General features: G+C 49.9%; 2 protein-coding genes across 4 annotated transcripts in view; one reads left to right on the top strand and one right to left on the bottom strand.

Moving 5' to 3' along the window:
* The window catches only part of Mtor (mechanistic target of rapamycin kinase), a 109060-nt gene that overhangs the window by 57433 nt on the left and 24135 nt on the right, over positions 1-27492 (bottom strand). For all 3 annotated transcript variants that reach the window (XM_052178151.1, XM_052178152.1, XM_052178153.1), the window contains 9 exons: positions 19805-19891; positions 17498-17665; positions 16832-16944; positions 16461-16623; positions 15176-15268; positions 14364-14510; positions 11501-11643; positions 9893-10055; positions 9652-9797 (listed from right to left, as the gene is read on the bottom strand). In XM_052178151.1, coding sequence (XP_052034111.1) covers positions 9652-9797; positions 9893-10055; positions 11501-11643; positions 14364-14510; positions 15176-15268; positions 16461-16623; positions 16832-16944; positions 17498-17665; positions 19805-19891 — 1223 coding nt within the window. The remainder of the gene's footprint in view (positions 1-9651; positions 9798-9892; positions 10056-11500; positions 11644-14363; positions 14511-15175; positions 15269-16460; positions 16624-16831; positions 16945-17497; positions 17666-19804; positions 19892-27492) is intronic.
* Positions 1277-6337, top strand: Angptl7 (angiopoietin like 7). The gene is made up of 5 exons (XM_052178154.1): positions 1277-1863; positions 3454-3554; positions 4056-4250; positions 4794-4992; positions 5211-6337. The coding sequence occupies exons 1-5, from the start codon at positions 1515-1517 to the stop codon at positions 5378-5380; spliced, it is 1014 nt and encodes a 337-aa protein (XP_052034114.1). The 5' UTR covers positions 1277-1514; the 3' UTR covers positions 5381-6337.

Raw genomic sequence — 27492 nt, 5'->3', positions numbered from 1 at the left:
CGCAGCCTCCAGAGTTTAGCAGACTTTGATGCTGAACACTAATAAACTCCATGGAACCAACAGAGGCTGTTGTGGCCTACTAAACCAGCTAGTCACTGAGAAAACTAAGAGTGAGCAGGGACTAGCACAGGGCCACAGCCCGGGCAAACCCTCTGAGAAGGTAACCCAGAAGATGTCAATAACAACCTGATGCCCAAGGAGGCAAATCAGACAGGAGGTGAGAGGAAATGAATGGAGGCCTGTCTGAGCACCAGTGCTTTCCTTCAGAAATGGGAGCCTGCTAAGTAACTCCAGCTGCCTGAGCACAAATCACTTTCTGAGGAGCCAGAAACCCGTCTGGGGAAGGCTCAGAGGGGTCATGCAGGAAAAGCCGTGGGGCCCACACTATAAAGTCAGACAGAGCTCCTGCCGTAAGGACGGGAGGGGGGGGGGGCATTTGGAGAGTTTCAGGGGACAGTTCCACCTCTTACATGATTTCAGAAGAGCAGTGCCCTTCTAGGTATAAAAGCTGTGATTACCCCGCTTCCTCAGACAACATGATGTAGGCACAGGTGGATGAGCAGCGGGTTGCCAACCTCACTTCAGGCTGAGAGGGAGCCTAGCACTCGAATCTGCATGTACTAGGGGGGTGTTTCTCTGAGTCTGAACCTCGGGTAAAGGTCAGGCCCACTCACTGCTGCCCAAATCTGAGAGAAGTATGGATGATCAACCCCAGACCATATCTGGAATGACTGAGCCTTCCTCTCTGCCCTAAGCTATGACAACTTGTAAAATGTTGAATGATTTTTTGGAAGAAGAATATGTAAAGGGAAGAAAGAACCCTGCAGAGGCAAAGCACCCGATGCCCAAGGGCCAGGCTCAATGGGATTCTGCAGGAAAAGCCCTGTTAGAGCTCATCTCAGCCCAAATCATCTAGACCATGGAGTAAACAGCACGATCACCTTAGCCAGCCTCCCTGGCTGAGCAGTCTCCATGCCAACTCTGTTCTGCTGCCTCGCCCTCAGTCTGTGTTATATAACCTTCAGACAGGAGTTGGGAAAGCCTTCCGCTCTGCCCGTCTGCTGACAGAGCTGAGCCAGTGGCTGGCAGGCCATAATCTACTAGGGGCAACTGGAAACACGTTCCCAGATCCTGTCTGAGCTACAGACAAGGAAACAAACACTTGCCCTGTCCTCCTCCTGTCCTCTGGCCTAGGTTCCGCTGACTTCACTCAACAGGCACCTGCCCCTCCCAGATGAGGTGGGAGGGGCGTCAGCACACAGGGGTGGGTTCCCGCAGGGGTGGAGGTACAGGCACCAACAGTACTTAAGATGCTGTCTTGGTGGGGTATTCAGACTTGGGAAGGAAAGTGTGCAAATACAGAGTTTTGTCTCAGAAACTCTAGCTTTAAGAAAGGCTAAGAAAGCACACAGAGGAAGGAGACCTCTAGGAGGAAGGAAACTGTCAGTGTGGGTCAAAAACACAAGCTTCCTACTTGTGCGAGCACAGACTCTAGTGGAACAGGTCTGCACACAATGCTGAGGACGACCTGGCTGTGCGTGATCCTTGTAGCCTTTGTCAGCCACCCAGTGTGGCTACAGAAACCTCACAAACGCAAGCCACAGCTCAAAGCAGCCGGCTGCTGTGAGGAGATGAGGGAGCTCAGAGCCCAGGTTGCCAACCTCAGCAGTGTGCTGGGGGAGCTGAGCAGGAAGCAGGAGAGCGACTGGGTCAGCGTGGTCATGCAGGTGATGGAGCTGGAGAGCAGCAGCAGGCACATGGAGTCGCGGCTCAGCGCCGCCGAGAGCAGGTACTCCGAGATGAACAACCAGATGGACATCATGCAGCTACAGGCTGCGCAGACTGTCACGCAGACCTCTGCAGGTAAGCACTGTCCCCGCGCTCCTCACCAAGCGCCTGCTCAAGTCCCCTGGCCCCAGCGCTGTTTCTGGATAGCCTGTTCAACACAACTTTGGGGGCTTTGGGGAATGCACTATCTATGACTGCACAGTCTTTGGGCTAGTGAAGTCCTGCAGGTTTAGCCAGGACATTTGAAGCAAACCTTAGTATTCAACAAAGGACAGACTCCTCATGTTCTACAATTCTGATCTACTTTCTCCCATGGTTGCTAATAAAATTCTTCCAAATAATAGAGAAAACAAATAAATGCAATGCTACGGTGCTGGCTTTTAGTGGCGGCACTAAAATAAGAAAGGTACATGCACTGAGTTCTTTGAGAAGACGTCATTCAGTTGTTGGTTCACAGATGAGCCAATAAAGGAACTGCTGCTCAGACAAAGCTGTTCTCTGAGGTTACTGGAAAACATTGGAATGAGTATATTTTATAGATGAAGCAGTTCTTACTAATGCCTACAGAACAATAAACCAACTCAAGAAGACATGATTAGCCTTTAGTGAGTAAGGCCCTGGCTACCACTGGTTCAGACAAAGAAAAAGTTTTGCCCAAAGTTAAGCCTGAAAAGTCTGTTAGCTAATTAAACAAATACAAATGATTTCAAAGCCCGGACCTCCTGACCCTCAGTGTGGGAACAGACAGTTAGGGGGTCTCATTTGCCAAAAAGCTGAGTCTCCCTTTGCTTCGTGAGATGGAACTGGTCATGTCGACCAGGCCAGATGCAGGGCTGACCATACCACTTCTCACGCCTAGAAGCTGGCTGGGAGGAAGGGCAGGTAGGTACACCGCATTCCATTCCCAGCATGCTCTGCTGAGGAAACAGACACTTTGGAATCTCCCACTTTCACTGGTGCTTCCCCTAAGTCTCCAGCCCAGGGGGCACTGAGGAAAAAGGCCCAGGACAGTGCAGAGTGTCTGGTGGACACAGCCAAGTGCAGAGCAGCAGCCTCAATGCAGCTTTCAAATCCAGCCCAAGGGGAAGTGGGAAAACCTCATTTCCTTGATTTATCAAAACTTCTGGGGAACTCTCTCAAAGGGCTGCTTGGGGTTTTGGTTTTCACTTGAGCATCTAGCGACTGAGATTGGGGAGGGATAAGATTTCGAATCTGTCTCTGTTAATTTGAGGACCAGCTGGCTGTTAGCTGAGCAACAACAGAAGATCAAACTCCCTGAAACACTCAGGAGATGGCCTCAAGCTGAAGTCCAACCCACGAGGCCTGACGCTTCTCCCAGGGCAGCTGCTATGTGCCCTCCACAGACCATGCCGTTATTGTTTCTAGAACTCTTGGCCTAGCACTGCAGCAGGAAGTCAGCTTCCTGTTTAATGGCCCCTGGCACAGGCAAAGAGTTTCCTTACTCTGCTGCTCCATAACCCAGGAGGCCCGAGGGTGTTCCTCTCAATCCTGATGCTCACTTCTCGACACTGAGACCTCAGGGGGACTACCGCGGGCACCTTTAGGCAGAAATAAAGTCTTGGTTTGGAATCCAGTTCAGATGCAGCAGGCACGCCCTTCCAACCTCAAGGCCCACACGTCTGTTCCCTCTGTGTCCCCTCACAGATGCCGTCTATGACTGCTCATCGCTGTACCAGAGGAACTACCGAATCTCTGGAGTCTACAAGCTTCCTCCTGATGAGTTCCTGGGCAGCCCTGAGCTAGAGGTGAGGCCACTGCTGCCATGTCCTGCCCTTTGTCCTCCAGCTCCAAAAGGCACAGGGATAAGGGACCTGCTCTGGCCTACAGAAAGGGATGTTCACAAAGCGAATGTGCCCCACGATGGAGCTATGGGAGTGCTCGGTTCACAGGCGCCTCCCTCCATCCCAGCCTCTACTGAGTGCCGAGCATCAGCCAGACATCAACACAGAACGAGCTCACATCTCTCTAGGAGAGGAGGGAAGACACTAGGAGACACACGGAAGTACCTGACTATCCCATTTACACTGTGTCCACACTGCCCGCCATGCCCCACAGACACTCCTTCCCAAGCTAACCACTGTGCCCTGCCACTGCACACTGGGGGCAGCATTCTGCTGGAGAATGCAGGGAGCACAAGGACCACTGACACAGTAGGCACAGCACACAGCTTTGGAAGTCTGTCCTTAAGCCCCTGCCCCTGCCCCTGCCCTTGCGCCTGCCTAGAGGATCAATCCCCTCTGTTTCAGGTGTTCTGTGACATGGAAACTTCAGGAGGAGGCTGGACCATCATCCAGAGACGCAAGAGCGGCCTTGTCTCCTTCTACCAAGACTGGAGACAGTACAAGCAAGGGTTTGGCAGCATTCGAGGTGACTTCTGGCTAGGGAACGAACACATCCATCGGCTGACCAGGCAGCCGACCCGGCTTCGCGTGGAGCTGGAGGTAAGCCTGAGCTGCCAGGCCCTCTGCACGCATGGCTCAGAGGCACGCCACCGTGCTCAGTCAGTGCAGCAAGGCTCTCGTCTATCTTTAAGTGAAGTTGAACTATAGACGGCTGAGATCCAGGGAGACCCAGGCCAGAGCAGGGTAAACCCAGAATGACTGGGATGGAAAACAGTATCTCCTTTGCTCTGGGATCCTAAGCCCAAGCTTCAGTGATGCTGTGTGGCCCTTCAGATGGCTTCAAGCACTTACTCCTACACCATCTCAGAATGAGACAACAAAAGCCACACATCTGCCCCTTCAGACAGAGACAGGAACGGCTACAGACAGAACAATACAGGCCATATGGTGAGAGCAGACCCAAGGTTGGTCTCAGACCTTTGTTTGCTGACTTCTAGCTAACACAGCAACCTGTAATAGTCCTACCAGAGTTCCACCTCTGAAGAGATGTTTAGCTGTGGTGCTCGTGAGACAGGAAGGGACGGGGGTCTGCAGAAGTGATGTCCTTTATGGTCTCCCTAAGGCTTTGCTCTGCCTCTGCAGGACTGGGAGGGCAATGCTCGCTACGCAGAGTACAGCTCCTTTGCACTGGGCAATGAACTGAACAGCTACCGCCTCTTCCTGGGGAACTACAGCGGCAATGTGGGGAAGGACGCCCTCCTCTACCATAACAACACCGTCTTCAGCACCAAGGACAAGGACAACGACAACTGCCTGGACAAGTGTGCACAGCTCCGAAAAGGTGAGCAGAGGGCGGCGGGGCGGCAGGCCCACTGAGGACGGTGAGCAGAGGGCGGCAGGCCCACTGAGGACGGTGAGCAGAGGGCGGCAGGCCCACTGAGGACAGTGAGCAGAGGGCGGCGGGGCGGCAGGCCCACTGAGGACGGTGAGCGGAGACGAGCTGCTGGAGCCTGGCAGGGAGGCATCCTCAGCCTCGTCTGTCTGTCTCTCCCATGCCAGGCGGCTACTGGTACAACTGCTGCACAGACTCCAACCTCAATGGGGTGTACTACCGCCTGGGCGAGCACCGGAAGCACGCGGATGGCATCAGCTGGTACGGCTGGCATGGAGCCAACTACTCCCTCAAACGTGTGGAAATGAAGATCCGCCCAGAAGCCTTCAAGCCCTAGGAGAAGGCTGCTGCCAACTATGGAAGAGGAGGGAGAGCATCACGGGAGGAGGGTGGACAGAGGGTCGGAGGGGACGGCTTATCATCCAGGAGCACCATACAGCTTCACCTGTGTGAGCACATGCACACACAGTAGAACCACACACTCGGCAGTGCACACTAGCAGAGAGGCCAGGCGGAGCCAGTGGGGAGGACTGAGTGGGTCCACAGAGCGGCGGCTCATCCTCACCCTGCACACACCTTTCCTGTGGACAACGGTAACCCCGAGGTCACTTAACCCATTTCCCTAACTGAGGGACACGAAGGAAAAGAACAAATAAAAAGCTGGTGTGCTTCTCAGCGGAGAGGCCGTGAGAAATGAAAGAAGGTGGCGGAGGAGGGCTTTCTGTTCTTATCCTGGGACACTTCCTTGTGTCTATAGGATTTGTTTTGTTTGTCTTTTTGAGACAGGGTCTCTCTACACAGCTCTTGCTGTCCTAAAACTCACTCTGTAGACCAGGCTGACCTTGAACTCACAGAGATCTACCTGCTTCTGCTTCCCAAGTGCAGGGATTAAAGACATGCACCACCATACCCAGCATATAGAATCTTTAAGACACAGAAACTGTAGAGACAGAGACCAGCTGTCCAGGTTGGGCTTGCTTCAAGGCGTGGCCAGGACCTTAGGCCTTGCTGTCCGAGTCCTGGGAAGAGAAGGGCACTGCAAACCCTGCTGTGGTGCTGACGTGGGCGAGAGGGCTAGCGGGAGGTGAGCACAAGACTGCCTTCAAACATTCTCAGTCAGAAAACAAAAGATCCCCTTTAACAAACAAGTCTGGAAAATGCTGGTAGGTGGCGCTGTGGTTTAAAACTGCGCTGTTTAGAGAAGCATCTTCCTTGTAAAAATAAAATATTGTAGTTCCTATTTTGACCATTCAAAATATCTTTTTCTTTTACAATAAACACTATCAAAATTTGATGATTTTCTTTCAAATTCTTATTACCACTGAGAGCGTGATGAAAACTGCAGGTAAGAAGTCAGATGAGTGGTGACCCTGGAGTTTGTTCAAGGAAATAAAAGAAGCAGGAATCCCCCCCCCCCCCCCCCGCAACACACACACCCTAAAATATGGGAGGGGGAAAGGAGGGGAGGAGAAGGGCAGTAGGGGGGGCTGGGGAAGGGCAGAGGGGGAAGAGTGGGAAGGGCAGAAGCCACTGCAGTAGGAGCAGAGCAGGCACTGACAGCCCTACACTGATGCCCACTCAGGACACTTTACAGAGAGATGCTCCTGATTCCTCCGTCCACAGGGATGGCCAGTGGCTCTGCCCTTCACACAAACAACTGTCCTCTAGAGGAAATCAGTACCAGATAAGCCATGATTCCCACTCGATAACTAGGGGAGAGCGGGACAGGCAGGCCTTCCTCGGGCGGGCGGGCAGGCAGGCAGGAGAGTGCCCAGAAGCACAAGGCTTGGAGGCGATGAGGGTAAGGAGCCCACACAGAAAAGTCGGCGGTTCTCCTGTCATGTGGTATGACCGACCTTCTCAGAGTCGCAGGGGTGTGAGACTGCACGAGGCCTTCCTAGTTCCCCCAGTTCCCAAGCACACACTTGGATACTGGCTGACAGCAGACACCAAGCACGGGGCCCACAGCCTCTCCCCCCACAGAGAAGACAGAAGCACCAGGAACGAGAAGCAGAGCTGGGTGTTGCTGAGACAAGGGCATTGTCTGATGGGGCCCTTTTGGAAATGGACAGGAGTTCCGCAGACAGCACCATACAGAGGATGTTCCCAAGCAGCCTGACAAGCAGATGACCCAGTGAGCACCAGTCCTTGGTTTTAAGTATGCAGATGTCTCAAACAGAAACATTCAAAGGGAGATGACATGTTAGAGTAGGGCAGAGAACGCACAGCTTTGGTGAGATTCTATTCTACCCAGTAAAGAAAGGCTGGCTCTTGGGCAGTGTGGTACACCTCTTTAATCCTAACTCTTGGGAGTGAGAGGCTAGCAGATCTCTGCTGAGGCCAGCCTGGTCTACACAAAGAAATCCTGTCTCAAAACCACCACCACCACCACCATCACCACCACCACCACCACCACCACCACCACCACCACCACAACAACAACAAAAGGCCGGCTGGCAGACTCTGCCCTCATGCACTGGATTACTAACAGGAGTCCCACAGCTGCTATGATATGCTTCCTAGAATCCAATGCCTTCTAATCCACTGTTCCCCTGAGAAGTGATTATACTTTCTCATCTATGTGAGCTTCAAGTAGCTTATATGGTCTCAATAGTGACCCCGCATGGAGATCACATGTAGGATTTAATTTACCCTCGGATTGGTAAGAAATCCAACACACAGGAAATAGACTGAAACAACACAGGAAATCCTCCCATATCGGCCTCTTGAGTCCTGAGATTACAGGTGCACATCAGCACATCTGGCTAAAAAAGGCAATTTGTTTTTAAAAAACAAAACCAAGAAACCAGAATGAGCTGGTTAAAGTAAGTGTATGTATCACTGTAAGCTCTGAGAATAAGTAAATTAACAAGGGGAATATGAATATGAAAAAAAAATCAACCTCTGTATGTGGGGGAGAGGTGTTAACAGTCCAGGCTGGGCACCTTCAGCTTGCTGGGGAGAGCGGCAGGTATTCATTCAGTCAGTGACCGGAGAGGCACTTCCTCAAGGGCACACAGCGGGCATACCACTCCCAGTGCCAGGAGCACTTGAAGAGCCAGAGACCCCTCATCTATAACTCTGGGGGAACACTCTGTAGTAGCTCCCCATACCAGCTCTGCCCAAGGCTTTTTTCCTCACAACTTTCTCAGCAAGCTGGGTACGGACGGATGCATGTCTATAATCATAGAATTAAGGCAGGAGCATTCTAAGTTCACTCTGTGCTACATAGGAAGAAATCAAATAACCAAGAAAGACCCAACAACTTCCGGAGGCAATTAAACAACCTTCCCTAGTAAAGAGGCTTTGCAGTGTGACTCAACTGTCATCAGAAGTGAAGGAGCAGGAGGCTCAGGAGGCCACCTACAGGGCACCAAGCTCCATCCTTGAGCAGCTTAAAACACATGACTCCCTAAGAACTGAATTCACAATAAAAACAAAACAAAGTGCATCACATCAAACCAACAATCTATTTAAAGGGAACTATGATCATTTTCAACCCTTCTATCCTTACTATAACTTTCTGCTAAAAACCACATTAGCAGCAATGTTTCTACAATAGTCTCAAATACGAGAAAAAGCCAAAGCTGGGATGGGGAGCGTCCAAGAGTCCTCAGAAAAGTCAGCAAGGATCCACTAGGCAAAATGGTCTGAGTCTGAGCTCATACGCCCAGTTAGCCACCCTCCTTCCTGTCAGCCATCACAAAAAGCTGTGCAAGGCAAAGGAGGTACAGGGGGCAACACAAGTCTTTGGGTTTCCTTCCTAAAGCAGGCCTCGAGGAACAGCACATCTGTAACTGTTCCAAAAGACACTTCAGAAATCATCATTCTCTGTCAGTGGGTCAGTGGATCTAGGCAGAAGCAGGACTCCGCACCGGCTCACTCGGCTGCTGAGGCGCCCTGCTCGCAGGCCCTGCCCGCCCAGCACTTACTATCTGTTGGTTTTCCTGCAGTGTCTGTAGTTAGATGATACTAACCATGCTACTATCTCCATGGAGATGATTAGATTCCAGAATTAACGGTCTCTAGACTCATTAGAGGAAGGGAGCAGTTCTCTAGGAGCTGAAGCTAATGTTTCCGGCTGCTTGTAATTTCTAACAGCATAAAATTTATTAAATAACTTCCTTTCCCGTATCCAGAAGACTCAAAATCATCTTAGGAGAGAACAATCAGGGAAATTAAGGAAACAGATCATGCATCTCAGACTTTGCGATTTCTATTCAGACTCCAAAGGAGAAGAGTGGGCACTAAAAGACGGGGTGTGTAGACCTGCCCCCACCTCTGGGTGGCCCTCAGGCTGGGAACCAGGTGCCCTCACCCTGCTCAGAAGCATCAGCTAACATAGACGCCCACGCACCTTCCCCAGGCTGCAGGTCAGAGCTGCTTCCCACGATATCACTGGCACAAGAAAGCATGGCTGGGAACCAATGGGAGTAGAGGTGGAAAGACAGACAGACAACCGTGGCTTGAGGACTGACAGCCATCTGTACCCGTGGACCTGAATGTGCCAGCCAGACTTGGAGGCAGATCTCACACAGCTGAGTTTTCCCCCCGACTACAGAGAGCGGGGCCAGCAGTGGGAGAGGGTACCAAGTGCCCACGGCCTACCTGATGAGGGACTCGAGGATGGCGGGTGTGGGCCCTTTCTGGAACTCCAGCTCCTTGTAGTGCAGCGCCTTGGCGTACGCTCGGCACTTGGCAGCCCTCTCGCCCAGCAGCACGATGCCATTGTCGTCTCTGAGTGGCAGGGGGCCCTACGAGTGCAGCACAGAGGCACAGTGGATGGGCACACAGAGCAGGCTTCCTGGTCCCTCCCGACTGTCCATCGGGACAAGGGGCAGAGTCTCACCTTGTCACTGTGTTCCATGAACTCAGCCAAGTTCAGGAGGGTTTGTGTGACCTCAGCAATGTCCTGAGAGGTGAGAGCCAACTCAATGCTCCTGATGAGCTCGTCTTGTTGGTCTTCATTCAGCTCAGACCAGCAGGACACAAACGCAGCATTGAAGAGATCCCTGGAAGCAGAGAGTGCAGAAGGATGCACCCTGCCTGCCTGCCTGGTGCCAGCAGCCCGGCAACCCTTCCCGGCACTGCAGCTTGGTGACAGAGCCATGCTGCCTGAGGGAGCTTGTTGGATGTTACCTAAACCTGAAGACCTGATCTGTGGTGAACAAGGGGGAATTTTAAAGTCAAAGGACCACAAGCACCTGTTGACTATTAATCTTTTTGTTTGTTTGACCAAGGTCTCACACCATAGCTGAGACTAGTTTCAGACTCATAGCAATTCTCCTACTTCACCCTTCCAACTGCTATGATTTTTAGGTCTGCATCATCATCAGGCCTAGCACTGACAACTCTCTTTTAGGACAGATACAGGCAGACATGATATACAAGGAGGGGTGGGAGAGCGGGGCGGGGAAGAACACGCCAGCTAACTTGTCTCCACAGTGATGGTTCCTGGCAGTCTCTGCCTTGTTTTTCTTCACTGGAACAAACAGAGAGAGAATTTCTAAGAGAACAGACTAAGGAAGTAGCAGTCTTTATGTGATCCTTGGAACATTTCCTGGACAATGTCCAAATGCTTAAAATCAAAAATGGCCAAGTCAGCATCTGCTACTGCTATCCAAATCCACTCAGAGCATTTCACTGATCATTACGTAGGAGAGAGACAACGTGCTCAGCACTGTGGAAAATCCACCCGAAGGCACGCCAGGATTCGGGCACTGCCCCACGTCCAGCCCCACCTTCCACCCCATTCTCCAAGGCACCGTGGCCTGGGGCAGGAGAGGAGAGTAACGTGTCACACGTCCCTGCAATGATGGCTTTAGAACGTGATGCTTCTTCAATTGCTTAACATTTCAAGGTTAAGTTAGAGCAACGAATATAATTTTGAAATTTGGGAGGGAAAAAGAATGCCACCCAACATCTGCAGTTCTCCTCAGACTGAGAAGTCTGTGTAAATGAGGAATAAGCTCCCTGTCTACCCAGAGGCGACGGTGGAGCTCCAGGGTTTAAATTTGGAACTAAGTTATTAACAAATGGCCACAGTTTCTCTGGGGATGGCACTGTGCTCAGAGGTGACCTGGGTAGAAGGGTGACACAGAACACCAGCGAGGCATCTGTGAGCCTACACCAGAGCCAGGACTTCTAGACATGGTGATTCAAATATTAAACACACTACAAACAACCTGAGGTAAATTAGAGGAAACAAATTATGATCAAAGCTGCCATCTTGCCATGACTACTGCTAAATACACACAGCGAACCAGCTGCGCTGATAAAACTGTCATGAAATGCCTTGCGTTTGCTGTCTGCTAATAAAAAGGACTGTCCATTAATTAATGAAATTACCATTTTATGTCTCACTATAAACAATAAATGTCCACTGCAGGGAGGGGGAGCCTTGAAAACAGGGAAGGGAGGCAGGCGGGAGTGCTGGCAGCCATACAGCATACCGTACCTGGCCATGGGGTTGTAGGCCTGAGCCAGGGCCCAGCATGAGCGCAGGGAAGGCGACGAGGAGTCCTTTAGCAGCTCCAGACTCAGGCGCCTCAGCCACTCCAGCCAGTCGTCCTTAGAGACCCTTCTGGCAGCTCCCCAGGCCTGTGACACCAGAGGTGACAATGAGAAGCCATCAACTATAAGGGCCAGTTGCAAGGCGCAACCATGGCGACCTGCGTCAGCACGCGTCTGCTCCGACTTGTAAACTCATCTCTGTTATGTGAAGCTCCACCAGAACATAGACAAAGGAGTGATGTTTCATTCAACACATAGCGAAAGTAGTGGCCTCTGAACATGGCAGAGTGTAGGAAGTCCCCTGATGGTGCTGGACTCTAGAGAACCAGTGTGAACAGGTCTGTCCCGTTCAGAGCACCTTCAGTGAAGCCCATGAGCCGCCTGCAGTACAGAGGGAGCTGGGCACTCAGCACCACAGCAAGAATTCTGGAATTTTGGTTTCTTTAAAAACAAGACAGAAATAGTGTAAGAATATGTTTTTGTTTGATCCCAGGTGTGGGATATGGGGTTGCTTTGCAACAGCTGACTATGATTTGACTTGTGCTCTAGAAGAGGCGTGGTTTTGCCAGCTACAGCTAGTTTTTGTGATTGTGTAACGTTTGGGAATTTTTCAGAGGGTGTCTAAATAAATGCCAGAGCCCCACGAGGTGGGCGTGGCTGCAGTTTGTTAGTAGTTGAGCTCAAAGATGAAACAAGAAGAAAGAGATTAGATCACAGATCTGTCTGTCCTCCCCCTCATTTTTTCTCTCCTATCTAGTGATGGGGGTAAAACTGGCAGGGACAGCGGGGGAGATAAAGAACGGGGAAAAAAGAAGAGCCCACAAAGAAGCAAAGACTTGTCTGACTGAAGAGTAACTCGCAGATAGAGGAAAACTGTCAGGCTACACCCAGTGGACCAGAAGCTTTCCTCAAAGCACTGACCTCTCTGGCAGCAAGTGGGCTGGGCTCTGTGGATCTGAGGTGCGGCTCAGTGGCTGAGACCCTCATGTGTGAGACCCTCATGTGTTCCATCCCTGGCCCCATAAAGTTTCCTGGGACAGCTTGGGTAGGTAGGTGGGAACATCAGGCTCTGGAGGAGTCTGGTGTAGAGGCCAAAGCCACACCCAGGAAATCAAAAGCTTGACTTTAAATCCCAGGTATGTAACTTGGCTCTCTGATCTTTGGAACTTAATCCCCTGATGTATAAAGTAGACATGGCTGCTTCCGCTTCACAGAGCGCCTTGAGGACTTACTGACGAGTGCAATGCACTTTAGTGGCACTTGTGTGTATCGGATGTGCATGCTGTTGCTGTGTTGGATGTGCATGCTGTTGCTGTGTCAGATGTGCATGCTGCTGTTCTCTGAACCCTCAGTGCTATGTGGGATCCCAACCTGGCCACACTGAGCCTCAGACTTCTAATAAGTGGATTCAGGCGGCCTACCTCAAAGAGATGAACAAAATGTGTCGGGCAGGCAGAATACTGGCTACATATATTCCAGGCCCCAGTCCCCAGTCAGCAGAGACAATTCAGTACTTAGTAGCAAAGTTCTACAAGTTAGCTATTCACAGTGCGGTCCATGGCCAGGAGTATTGCAGACATACCTGGGAGCTCCTTACAGATACAGCTATTTCCCATGACCTCAGACATTTCACAGCAGAGTAAATATTTTAATAAGATCCCTAGAAATTAGGAAGCCCAAAGAGAGGGAGAAGAGTAAAAATCACTCTTTAAACAGCCTGTTTTATGGTAATCAGGGCTTGCCAGCTTTGGTGGCTTGAATATGAATGCCCCCCAGAGAGTCACCTGCTTCCCAGCAGGTGGTGCTGTCTGGGAGGTGACAGGACCTTTCTGAGGAAGTGAGTCACTGGTGAGGACCCCGCCCAGGCCCACTTCCTGCTCTGTCTCTGCTTCCTGAGTATGGACGTAATGTGACCAGCCAGCCTCCTGCTCCCACCACATCATCCCTGCCATTACGGACTGCGTCCTCTATGTCCCTTTGGAACTGTAAGTAAAAACACATCCCATCTCCTCAGGTTGTTTTTGTGGGACTCTTTTACCACAGCAGCAGGAAGAGAAACTGAGACACCAGCTTTGCTGTCATGAAAGTGGTTCCCCACTCCACAGGTCCTACTACTGGAGTTCTGAGCAAACACAAAAGATACTTTATTTTCTACATAAAAAAAAATTACAGCTGACTGGGGCTGAAGAGGTGACTCGGCAGTTGGGAGTGCTTGCTGCTCTTGCAGAAGGCCTGGGTTCAGTTCCCAGCACCCATATGGTGGTTCACTACCATCCTTAAATCCACTTGTACGGGATCTAAAGCTTTCTTCTGATCAAGCAAGCATGTGCGGAGAATATACACAGGAGTAAATCTGATAAATTAAAAATGGCTCCTTCCTTTAATCCCAGCAGGCAGCAGGTAGAGGCAGGAGGAACATGAATTAGAGGCAATCTGTGCTACAAAAAACAATAACCACAAAGTGTCTGATATGCTGGCAGGCAGCACATCCCTGTGATGCTACCATCTGGGAGGGGGCAGGAGGATGGCTTCAAGTTTAAGGTCACTCAGACTACATAGTGAGTTCAGGGGTAGCCAGAGCTGCAAAGTGTGACCCTGTCACAGAGCAACAGCAAAAGAAAATGAAGGAAGCAAAAAAGCAAGGCATAGCAAACAAAGGAATGAAATGACCTAAGTTCACGATGCTGACACTGTTTGAAAATAAGCCGATTAGCTGGTGTAAGTTCAAGGCAGTAGAAGCCAAATGTTTTGAATGAGAGGAAAAAACAGAGCCCTGCTTCCCAATCTCCCTGGAAACAACGACCTGCCTTTTGGAGGTTGATGGTGCTGACATGCAGTTTCTTCATGGGTCCTGTCTCAACTGGTCCACTGGCCAGGGCATCTCCCTGGTTGCTCCTTAGCATTCGATGTTGGTAAATCAAAGGGTCTTCTTCCTCATCAGCAAGTGTGTACCCCTGCAAGCAGAGATATACTGAAAACACCTGCCCCTCCACAGATGATCCGAGCTCATAAAACACGCACGAGCCTCAGGAGAGTCCTACCTGCAAGAGCCAGGGATTCAACAAGCAGTACACACTGCAACCTTTACACAAAACAACCGTGGTGCCTCAACTCCCTGCTGGGTCACTGACAAACCTTTAATGGATAAGGCATAAAAAGCTAGACGAAGTCAAACTGTGAGCACAAATGAACAACCAGCTTTCACAGCTGTGCAGCGATGGCACATAGTGTGCTACCTGCTTTCATACAGCCTAAGAGCTGAAAGTAATTGATTTCAATCTGAAGAAGTCAAAATAAAATTTAATCCTTTACAATTTGTGAAAATTGTGAGAAGCTCAAATTTCAGTGTCCAAAAATAAAACCTACGTGGACCGAGGCCAGACTGTCAGTGCTGCGCTACATGGACGACTGCCTTTCAGCCACACGGGCAGAAGTGAGATGCTTCAACAGAAACCACACAGAGAAACCACACAGTCTACAGGGCTGAAAACACTTCCTCTCCAGCAGGTCTGCCAGTCCTAGCCAGGGCTGAGAGGCTGGACACAGCCTGCCCTTTGCTATGACAAAATGCAAGAAGGAAAGATGCTGAGGACCTCCGCGCAGAAGGGTGCACGCTCACCTTGAGGATTCTGCAGATAAGCACATCGTAGCGCTGGTGGTTGATCCGGTGCCGCACGAGGACTTTATTCACCATTGCAATGAAGAACTGGTACTACAACAGGAGGGAGTAAGGCAGCAGATGACAGTGCACACTGCTGTGCTCTGGAGGACAGCTCCTTCCCTGTCAACTCTGTCCCCACAACTCTGTCCCCACCCCAGCTGTCATTCTGGGACAATCCCCGCCACCTTCCACTGGCTTTCCTCAATGCCCAGAGGTCTCTTTCTCTGCAGTCCATTCTGAATACATCACTGACAATCATCATTTAAAAATATTATCAATTCTATTTTCCCTGTGATCAAAGTCTTCCAGTCTTTCTAGTCTCGCTCAGCATAAAAAGACAAAGGTCCTCATGATGCTGCCCAGTGACTTCGCTTGTGGGTGGACACCGGTACTGAGGGGCTCAGGGCACAGCCCCGTTCCTGCCTCCGAAGCCTGAGCCCACGATTCTGCATTCCCAGCAAGCTTCTAGCAACATGGACACCAACGATGCTTACCTCAAGGTTCTGGTCGGAGACCCTTTGCTCAAGCCTTAGTCTTGCCCCACCTGACCCTGTCTAGTCTCTCAGACCTTAGCTACCAGTAAGCACTCCCACATTACTTTTGGGGTTACCCTGCTCTCCAGCTGTGCCATAAACTCTCCCTGCCTACCTCACCCTGTGTACGTGGTGCGCTGAGGTTACAGGAATCAGGCGTCTGTTTAACAGCTCATCAGAAAGGTCTTTCCTATCTACCCTGGGGGTCGCCCTTTCTCTCCACTTTCACGCAGCACTCTCAGCGTGGGGAGGGTCGCTCACTTTACTCCTTGAATGTATGTTCTATAAGAACAAGATTTGCTTTTCTCTTTTCCTCTTGAAAAAAACGTTTCCCCAGACAGGGTCTCCTATGTCGCAGGTTGTAGCTGAAGGTATTCTCAAATTCCTGACCTTCCTGCTTGTACCTCACCAAGTGCCACATATCCAGTTTTCTGCAGTCCTGGGTACAGGACTTCCTGCATTGCCTAGGTAAGCACACCACCAACTGAGTTCCACCCCGGCTCTTTTCTGCAGTGTTATCTCTAGAACTATACTTCACCCACATGGCACTCCAATGAAAATTGCTGAGCAAAGGAAGGAGGAGAAGACCTGGAGTAATTTCCTATTCTCTGAGAGTGGCTGAGACCGTCCTATGTACTAACAACTGCAAGTGCTCACAAGCTCCCCACTACGGCACGCCATCACGGGCCCACGCAGGGGTCTCCTCTTACCTTCTTCCCCAGCTGAAAGACAAGTGAAGACAGGGTGTCCATGGCAGTGGGCCGCAGCTCTGGGCTCTGGTCCAGTGTATGAACGATTGGGTGGATGATGAGGGAGGCATAGTCGGTGAAATCCAGGGACTCCGTCAGGCGGTCCACTGTCTCCAGCGCTGCCCTGCAACAGGAGCAAGCTGAAGGCCGCCTCAGCAGCAGCAGAGAGGAATAGGAAGGGATGGCTGTGAGGGCCTGTGAGTGACACGAATCCAAAGTATACACACCAGGAGGGTGGCCATACGAGCTCGACAATCTGCAACATTCCTGAACTAAAATAATGAGAGATGGAAAACCCCCCACAAAGACGGAAACATAGGGTGGATGCTCACTTCCTGGATGGCAGTGGGACTTCAGGGGCATCGAAAAGTTTCAGGATCGGAGGCAACAGCAAGTGCAGGTAGTCGTCCAGGTTGGCGCCAAACAGCTGGATCGCTGCCAACAGCTGCAAGAGGGAGTGAGAGCCTGGTGTGAGCAAACACAGAAGGCATCGAGTGCCCGGGCCTGGCTGGGCGGGATGCAGAGAATTCAAGCTTCTGTAGGCATGCTGAAGGGCCTTTTCAAACAGCTCTGCCTGACACACACCAAAACACTGCTTTAAACATAGTTGTCCCTTGCTGTCCTGGAGCTGGCTCTGTAGGCCAGCTGTCCTCAAGCTCTGCCCTGCCCCCAGCACAGGGACTGAAGGTGAGCACCATGCCCGCCTCGCTTCACCGCATGGTGCCTCTCCCCCTACTTCATGCTGAGTACAGGCTACTTTGCTTTCTTTCAGCAGACTTATACCAGGGGACAGACAATAAGGCTGGCTGGAGAGGAACCTTTACCAAGACCAACCCATTAAAGGACACAAAACTGAAAGATAATCAAGAGAGGACTGTGAATATTTTGGAAAGAAACTGCAAGTGCTGGGGACCATGTTCCTGGGACTGACCCCACACCCGAGTGCCACCCAGCACAGGGCCCCACCCACGGCCTCCCTGTACGGTCCCGCTGCCCACCTTGATGGAGACGACTCGGCCTTGGCTGTTGTCATGCATGAAGACCCGCAGCATGTGTGGGATCAGCTGGGGCAGGTAGAGCTTAAACTCACCCCCCAGAGCCACCACAATCTGCTCAATGAGAAGAATGATTGTGCTCTGGATTGAGGTGTTCATGACCCAAAATTCCTACAGAGGGGGAGAGAGGGGGACAGTCAGATGTTTGTTTGCTGAACGGTGAACCTAGACATAAGATGGCAAGGCCACAGCGACAGTCACAGGACAAAGAAGCTGCACTGGACGCCCTGAGGACCCCACTGCTGGCTGGCGCGCCCTCTGCTGTCATCACGTTCTCAGCTGCCCCATTCTGCACTCCCCGTCTTTGATCCCTCTGAAGCTGGGGAAGATTCTCCTCCCCAACTTGGTGCTAATTTGCTCTGCAAGGCTCTCCTGTTAGACTTGGGCTATTTAAGAGCAAGAAACTACTTAAACTTCTGATCCCTAAAACCAATCAGAGTGCCTGAAATACTCTAGTCCTCACACTGTTTACAGAACAGACAAGAGTTTTATATCTGGGTCCCTCCAGGAGTCCCCACATGGTGCTGGTCCATAGTTACTGGGGTACCGTGTGATTTCTACAAGAAGACACTCCAGGTTACTAAGATTTCATGCCCAATCAGGATTTCTTAATTGGCTGGGCAATACCTGCTACCTGTTCCTTAAAAATCTGTCCATTAGGCCTGGGCACTGCAAGGAAGTAGGCACTCTCTCCTCCATGTACAGACAATCCACAAAAGTTCTGATGGAAATCCTGGCCGATGGCTGCGGACTCTGCCTTAGAAAAGGCTGCGAGGCAAACTGGCTCAAGTCTCTCAGACTCCATGAAAGCTGTCATTTCAAGTCACTTCAAAGTTAGGGGCCTCTAGTTCTTTACAGCCTCTGGAGCAAGAGACTGAATAGTAAGGGACACCCTGCTGCTGCCAGCAGGACCCTAACTATGCACAGGCAGTCAGGAAAATCAGGGGAAAACAAACTAGAAAAATGCTGCTTAAACCTGTCATCTGGAAAGCTCTACTCTCTGGAAAACCTGTGTTCACTCTCAATAACCGTGCAGGTTTTTTGACCTTGGTTTATCTGATGTTCATTCCCTTGGACTGCACTCTTGTCTTCTTCAGAGAAAGCTTCCCGACTGTATCACCGTGGGCTCTCCACAGAGGTTTCTCTACTCGGGAGCCAGCAGCCAGCCTGGGGATGCCAGCTAGATCACTGCTTGCAGACTGCTCTCTTCCCGGGCTCCAGGGAGCTCATTAAAATGCCCAGGATCACATCAGCAGCCACAGGAAGCGCAGCTGCTGCACCCTCTCCATCCTCTGTGCAGGGACAGAACTGAGCTGCCTTCTGCAGGAAGGCTCCCCCTCGACTCCCTGCGCGTTGGTCACACTTCTAGGGAGGTGGGGTGATTCAGGGCTTCAGTCTCCTACCCTGAGCACACTGTTTCCTTCCTACTTTCCCTGCCCCAAGGCCATCCATTGAGCTGTTAAGCATTTGGCCCAAGTCTCCCTTGTACTGAGTCCTCCGCGGTAGAAAACGGGCACATAGCAGCTTTAATGATGTACACATGTAAGGGCGGCTCAGTACTGAGCCCGGGTGCTGGAAGTCCCTGGGGGGGGGGGGTGTCAGACCTTTTGAAATTGGCCCTGCTGCTACCACCAAGCTAACTCCAAAGCAGCCCTCCCCACAGAATCATTTAAATTGTACAGAACAGTAAAATGGTGTTTCTATTATCCAGGTGTATTCTAGCACTAGCTTACTGCATGCTATAAAATGCCAGGCACTGACCCCTGCCTTGGGTGCCACTGAAGTCAAATGACATTTATGTCTTTGAAGTTTGCAGGACAAACTGTCACCTTGGTCTTCAGAGCCTGATAGATGACTATCAGAAAAACCAATCTCCCCTCTGGTGCTGTGGGTTCATGGGTAGTAAGGAGAAGGGCATTTGTGGGAGTAGGAAAGCCCTGTGGCAATACTGACATAAACCGCTTTGCTGTGTGTTAGGCAAATAACTCAAGAATGTTTCTGGCAGAACAATTAGCTCAGGATTCTCCGCAGACTTCACACTTACATTCTTGTACCTGGGAGCTGGGAGCACGCAGGATCAATCTCTATCTGCCCTGCTCCTCAGAATCGAGTGGCTGCCAGTCACTGTAGAGCCCCATTTTCTAGTCAGTAACAGCTCCATGAAGGAAGCATCCATGTAATTCAAAGCCATTTCCCGGCATCCCTGGACCCACACTTAATGAGCAGTTAAGAGCAGTGACCTCTACTCACTCTCATGAGGGTGACGATTTCATCCATGTAGGGACGGATGTGGCTCTTCACGAAGGACACCAGCATCCCCAGCTGCTGGAACAGAAACTGAAACAGACAAGACATCAACAAGTTGGTACCTGCAGGATGCAGAACTCACAGGCTCACCTGGAAACAGGAAAGACAGCTCTGGGGCCCACGAACTGAGTTAACCTACAGTGCTCCAACCTAACCTACAGTGAAGGGGCGGGCACGGGTCCTGCACACCAGGACAGCCCATTACTGAACGGCAGGCAGGAGCTCGAGGCTAGACGTGCTGGTTTATACGCCTCTTACCTCCTGTACTGTGCCTGAGGTAGGAAACTGCAGACAGGAGTCCTGCACTCAGACTGTCCCCAAGCGCTACTCTAGGCCACACATGGGAAGCACCGGAGCAGGGGACGGAGTGCTGTTGCATGCACTGCTAAAGTCAGAAGCATGGGATTTTGGTCATTAAATATTTAAAAAAAAATGACCATGAGGCCAGGCATGGTAGCTCACTATCATGGTAGTGCCAGCACTCGGGAGGCAGAGGCAGAGGCAGAGGCACTTGGGAGGCAGAGGCAGAGGCAGAGGCACTCAGGAGGCAGAAGCACTTGGATCTCTGAGTTCCAGGCCAGCCTGGTTGACATAACAAAGTCCAGGACAGCCAGGGCTACACAGAGACCTTACCTCAAAACAGACAAACCTGGCATGAAATTATTAGCCAACTACAAATGTAACTTGGCCCTAATTTGCTATTTACTTTCCAAAATATGGGTGTGGCAGTACACATCGCTAATAGCAGCGCTCAAGAGACAGAGGCAGGTGGATTTTGGAGTTCAAGGCCAGACTAATCTTCATAGTGGGTTATATTGTCCAGCCAGAGCTACATAGTAAAGCCTTGTTTCAATAAATAAATTAATTAAAATTAAATATAAACACCTCGTTGTTGTAGATATTAGAATATAATCTACTTATAAGTAATACATTAATTACTTTTTTTCCAGAAAGTATCACGTAGCCCAGGTTGGCCCTGATCTTACTATGCTAGGGTGATTCTAACCATCTGCTGTTCGGCTCTGGCTCTTCCCAAGTGCTGGATTTTGGGCACGCCATTATTATATCCAGGTCTTAATTAGAGCTTGAAATATTTCAAAGAAATCATGAGCCAAAATAAGCAGCAAACTTGAAGAGGAACTGAACACTCTGTAGCCCAGGCTAGCCTCTCTCTCTTTTTTTTTAAAGATTTATTTACTTTATGTATATGAGTACATCGTTGCTGTCTTCAGACACACCAGAAGAGGGCATCAGATCCCATTACAGATGGTTGTGAGCCACCATGTGGTTGCTGGGAATTGAACTCAGGACCTCTGGAAGAGAAGTCAGTGCTCTTAACCTCTGAGCCATCTCTCTAGCTCCAGAGGCTAGCCTCTTATCTTAAACTGACATCTTGGGATCACAGGTGTGAGCCACCAAACCCAGCATCCTGGCATGTGGCATCCCAAAACTGTCAGGAAAGTTGCGCCACCTAAGCAAAGCAGAAACTAGGCGGGCTCGGGCAGAGAAGCCCCTGATCTTCAAGGTAAAGATTCGTTAGCAGAACAGAATGAACTAACGTCCTGCTCCCCAGACCAGGGCTCGGCAGCGCTGCCGCTCCTTTCCAGTCCCTTCCAGTGCCGAACAAGGACAAAGCCACCGATCTTACTCGGCCTTCACTGGAAAGCTCGGGCGGACCCCTGGGGCTTAGTGAGCAGTGCTGACCTGAAGGCCAAGGACAGCATTCCTGAGCTCACAGTGCTTGGGGTGGGGGTGGGGGCCTTGGAGGGAGGGATGGGGCGGGAGGTGGGGGGGCTGAGGCAGCAGATCTACAGTGGCAGGCCAGCTCCTGCTACACAGTGAGTCAAGGTTACTATTTATTTAGCAAGACCCAGCACAACAAACAAAACCTAAGTTATCCGATCTTGGGGTGCATCACCTGCAGAAGTGAGGACCAGACATGGAATCAGGCTCCCAGAAGGCCTAGCTCCCTAACAGGGACACCATGGCTGCCAAAATGTTAAGCCCTGGCTACCACACGGTGCGGGTGACTCAGCAGAGCCATCCTGTACCTATCTTAGCATGTCCCTCACGGAACCATTGTGACCCCTTTATGGAGAAGCCCCAGGGACAGGGACTCTACATTAATGGCTTGTCAGCTAAATTTGTTATATGAACCTAGAAGAAGACAGAAAACCTAAGCCAGAGACAAAGCACTGGTACTGGGGTGCCTGATAAAGAGGGGGTCAGGACAAACCACTAGACAGAAAGAGGGAACGAGCCTCCTGGTTCCTGGTCACAGGAGGGAAGCGTGACAGCTGAGGCCTAAGGAACCTTGAGCGAAGAGCCTCCTCACACACACTCTCTCTCACACACTGACATGCACACGCATACACGCACACGCATACACACACACACTCACTTGCACGCGCATGCATACACACACACACTCACACACTCACATGCGCATGTATACATACACACTCACACACTTGCATGCACACTCGCATGCACACGTGCACCCATGCATGCATATACACACACACTCTCGCATGCACACATGCACACACACAGCAAAGGCCGGGACCTCCTGTCCTTCTCAGAGTCTAGCCAAGCAGAAGAAAGAGAAAGGATTGACGTTCCTGATTTATTTATGACGTGCCAACGCCCTGCTTGTACTGTGTATCTGTGAAGTGTGCACAGATACGAGCTCACTTGCTGCCTGGAACAGAACTACATGGCTGAGACACTGGGCTGTGCGTGATGTTTCTGAAACACACATCCGACTAAATCTCTGAATCCTCCGCCCACTGTGAAAAACTGGAAATCAATGCATTAGAAAGCGGATCTTCAGAACCCAACTGTTTTTTGTAAACCATAACTTTAATGGGATACATCTTAAGAGAAACAGTGAATTCCAACAAAACAAAACAAAACCCACTCCTACTGGCAAAAGGAGACAAAGAAATTGTGAGTTTTCATGTGAGGTGTAGGAGGAAAAAGTCTCCTAGAAGAGTTGGCATGGGAACAAGGCGGACACTGACTTCAGGTTGTCCTGGGTCACTTAAAGCACAAGTGCCCCTCTCCACTCCTTCAGAGCAGATGCCCAGGCTGCTCCAGGACTGAGCAGATGAAGACGGCATATGACCACAAAACACCCACAGAGAGTGGGGGACCAGAGAAACAGAGAGCAGTGAATTAGGCTAACTGAGGACTCAGAGGAAATAGTTATCATCATAGTAAAAGTGTGACTCTATTTAAGATGTTTACAGAAATCAAAATAGGAATATAAAACACGAGAGGATGGCAGCACACGCACTAATCCCAGCACTTGGGAGGCAGATCTCTGTGAGTTCCAGGCCATCCAGATCTACAGCTTGAATTCCAGGACAGCCAGGACTCCACAGAGAAATCTTGTCTCAAAAAAAACAAAACAAAACAAAACAAAACAACCAAACCAAACCAAACAAACACACAAATAAACCAAACAAAAAAGAAAATTGTAAAATAATTGAAAAATAAAATTTATAAAATAAATTTATGAATAAAATTTATACCGAATACTGTTTTCTCTAGATCGAAACTTTCCCTCCTAAAAGGGCGACTCCTGAAACTCACAAGAGGCTCTCAAGACTCAAGAATCTCAGAGAACCTTAGAAAGGGAAGACTGTGCCTATTGGGGCCCTGTTGTGCAAGGACCCGAGTAGTGAGTGACTTGCCTGGGGTGGGGTCTTTGGAGGGACAGCTGCCTGGGTCACCCACTTTTCTCTAACCTCAGCAATCCCTGCTGAACCTAGGCAGGCTGGAGGAAATCTTTCATTGCCCTGTTGTCACCCCCTCAGATGAACTGAAGCCACACCCCAGCTGTAATACGATAACACACACATAAAAGGAAATTTGGTGGCACTCTGTCCCTATTAGAAGGACTTAACAAACAAAGACTTCAGAAGAACAGGGGACAGAGGAAATGGCTCAGTGGGCCGGAAGCTCTGCGCAGGCCCACGAGCATCCATGACCGCGCAGGCAGGTATGGTGCTTTCTACTACACGGGATGGAGAGCTACGCCTGCTGCATCAAGTGAGAGATCCCTGCCTCAATATGTAAAACAGAGAAAGAGGAGGATACCTGATACCAACCTCTGGCCTCCATGCGAGCATGCCCAGACGAACATGCACCCCACACACATGTGCCCCCAAACATGCTAACACATACACATGAACATGTACACATACACAGAGACAGGAGATCTCAACACAGTGTAGTCTCACATATATAAAGCCCTATGAATAACGGTAGCAAGCACAGGCATATGAGAAATCTGTGAAATCAATGAAATAACTAAACCATTCAGGCCACACAGCAAACACAAAGAATGACAAACCCGACGCAATTAGTGGAGAAATCAATACTGTCTAAGTATGCGAATAAAATACGCACTTCTGAGTAAGTCAAAGGTGACAGAAGAAACCGTAAAGTTAAAACCGAGAAAGGACTGACTTTTGAACACTAATGAGAATTCGTATTATTCAGCAAGAAGGGAGCACACTATTCTATTACTACAAGGATGAAGGCCAAAGGCCTTACGTAGAGTAAGCTAGACACAGGTCTGCAGAAGCCGCTCAGTTGGTAGATGTTTATCTAGTGTGTACAGTCTCCTAGGTTCCAACCCGGCACTGCAGAAACTGGGGCTGGGGGCACACAGCTGTAAACCAACCACTCAGGAGGCAGAGGCCACTCTGGGCTACAAGATACCTTGTATTAAAAAGAGAGAGAGAGGCCGGGTGGTGGTGGCGCACCCCTGTAATCCCAGCACTCTGGGAGGCAGAGGCGGATTTCTGAGTTCGAGGCCAGCTTGGTCTACAGAGTGAGTTCCAGGACAGCCAGGGCTACACAGAGAAACCCTGTCTCAAAAAAAAAAAAAAAAAAAAAAAAAAAAAAACCAAAATAACAAAAAACAAAAAACAACGGGGGGGGGGGGGGGGGGAATCGCGACACAACAGGCCTCATTATTACAGACCACTGATTACAGGACCTCTTCAGGAGAGGAAGCACAGGAAGACAGAAGGTTGACTGGTGGCTGCTCTGGGAGGCAGCAGGAATGCAAATGACTGCTGACAGGAGAGAAGGAAAGTTTCTGGCTACAGTAATTTCTGGAAACTTTCTAAATTTAGACTGTTAGTGGTGACTGCAGACTCTGAATACAGTGAAAGCCAAGGAACTTTTTAATAAAATAGCAACCTTTCAGTATGTCATTTTTATCTAAAGGCTTTCTGAGGTACATATGTGTTCTGTTTGCACATGGAGATGTGTGTGGAGGGAGTGCGGGAGAGGTGGCTCTTCCAGAGGACATGTTTTCAATCCCATGTGGCAGCTCACTACTGTCTAAAACTCCATCTTGGTGCTTCAATGCCCTCTTCTGAACTCCAGGAGGTCATGCACACACCCTTGTGGTGCACATACACACTGCAGACAAAACTCTCGAACACACAGAAAGCCATGTGTGGGTGTGTGCATACATGTGGATGTGCTGTGGAGAGCACAGGCCGGCACAGCCTGTCTTCCTTGGTTGCCCTCTACCTTACACACTGAAGCACACCTCCAGAACCCAGAGTTGCTGTTTGCTAGCTGAGCCTGTTGTGTGGAGGCCCTGTCTCTGCCCTGTAAGCACAGAGAGCACAGCAGTTGCCATGCCATCGGCCTTTACTTACATGGGTTTTGATGATCCAAATTTTGGTCCTCATGCCTGCATAGCAAACATGGTCGGTCACCAAATGTGGACTCTCCCTAAACCTCTACCTCAGAGTTTAAACAGTAAAATGCGTGGGTGTGGCACACACAAGCGCATGTGTCATCTGAGTGGCATACGCACATGTCCACTGTACCCGGAGCTGGCCATTTCTCAGCTAGGTGGTCTGGACAGTAAATCCCAGCTGCCTTCCTCTGCCTCAGCCCCAATGTGGAATTGGCATAAAGGAGCCGCGCGCACGTGCTGGGGACCCAGGCCAGGCCTCTCACCCACTGCACCATCTCTCTTGCTCTGAAAGTTTAAAATATTTTAAAAGCAGCTATGCAAGGCAATACTTCCCCAAAATTTAAGAGTTCTACCAGACTGAATTAAAAAGGAAGAAAGAGGGGAACGGGAGATGACTTCTTGGTTAAGAGGCACAGGAAGCTTGCAGAGGACCCACTCTCCTTTCCAGCATCCATGTTGGGTAGCTTACAGTGGGTCTGTAGGCCTCTAACTCCAGCTTCAGAAGATTCAACTACCTTCTGCCCTCCTGAAGAACACTCCTCCTGACACACATACACACACACACACACACACACAGACATGCATGCACGCATTCACGCACACACATTTAAAAAAAAAAGATTTTATGCTGGGCAGAGGTGGTGCGCACCTTTATCTTGGTAGACGCATACGGATCTCTGGATTTAAGGCCAGCCTGGTCTGCAGAGTGAATTCCAGGACAGCCAGGGCTACACAGAGAAACCCTGTCTCAAGAAACCAAAAGTAAGCAGGAAACAAGGGTAAAGAGACCTCCTTGTCTAACATGAGGCTCCTTATGCCCCTGCAAATCGACATGTGGACCGGGTTGGCCTTGGACTGTTGATCCTCCTGCACGCTCACCACTAGGATCACAGCTGCACAAGACCATGCCTTACTTGACTTGTTCTGTGTTGTCTGTCTGTCTGTGCGCCACTATTGCCCAGCATGTGACTGTTTTTTTAAAAAGGATTCTTTTATTCTTGTGTGTGAATGGGTGTAAGTGTGCACACAGCATGCACACAGAGGTCAAAGGTCAGAGGTCAGCTCTAAGGAGTCCGTTCTCACCTGTCACCTTTACGGGGATTCTGGGATGGCACTCAGGGCATGAGGCTCTTGGGACAAACATTTTTATCTGTTCTGTCATTTTAGGAGTATCAACTTTTTAAGTAGAAAAAAAACAGATCAAGGAAAGTAATAATAAAGAGCAGATTTGTGAGATAAAAACCAAAAAGCAAGATATAAGACAGAAATGCACAGAAGTGGCTATCTAAAACAAAACAAAACAACAACTAAGATGAACCTCCAGCAAGAAATGGAGACATAAACAGGACGAGAGCACCCTCACGATGACAGTGCTCCCATTTAGAAGAGCCAGTGCTCCACAGAAAGGGCTGAAGCTGATCTCAGATCCCCTGACAAGAACGAGGAAAAGCTAAATGAATCTGTGTCTACAGTTCCCAAACTACAGATCAATTCCGTGTCATGAAAAAATTGTAACTTTAATATCAGATACTGTAGTGATAAGTTAAAAAAAATCTGTCATAACCTGAGTGGCTGTGTTTCAACCCAATGCAAGTTATTTCCACACAATGCAATACACCTTTCTTAAAGGAGAAAAACCCCGGATGATTATTAAAACAAAGGCAAGGCATTTGGTAAATCCAGTATCAATTAGTGATTAAAAAGAACAGAAATCTTTTAATAATTTAAGACTATAAAGGAATGTTTAAAAACTTTGAAAAGTATTAACTCAAACCGTAGCACAGTAACGATTCTGACTAGTGGTAAAATCCTTGAAACAGCAGTTAAAAGTCAGCATGAAAACGAGCACCAAGGTTAGAGTCCGCAGTCCCACCCGGATGAGACAGCACCGGGTATGACC

This window comes from Apodemus sylvaticus, chromosome 3 (assembly GCF_947179515.1).
Source record: "Apodemus sylvaticus chromosome 3, mApoSyl1.1, whole genome shotgun sequence".
NCBI classification, from domain to species: Eukaryota; Metazoa; Chordata; class Mammalia; order Rodentia; family Muridae; genus Apodemus; species Apodemus sylvaticus.
The sequence above is the reverse complement of the archived record's forward strand: the minus strand, read 5'-3'. Positions and strand labels throughout refer to the sequence as shown.

Excerpts from the sequence above, each read along its gene's own strand:
- Angptl7 (XM_052178154.1), top strand. The coding sequence starts at position 1,515 with ATGCTGAGGACGACCTGGCTGTGCGTGATCCTTGTAGCCTTTGTCAGC. Across the intron at positions 3,555-4,055 it reads TGGGCAGCCCTGAGCTAGAG|GTGTTCTGTGACATGGAAAC; the intron begins GTGAGGCCACTG and ends CCTCTGTTTCAG. Across the intron at positions 4,251-4,793 it reads GGCTTCGCGTGGAGCTGGAG|GACTGGGAGGGCAATGCTCG; the intron begins GTAAGCCTGAGC and ends CTGCCTCTGCAG.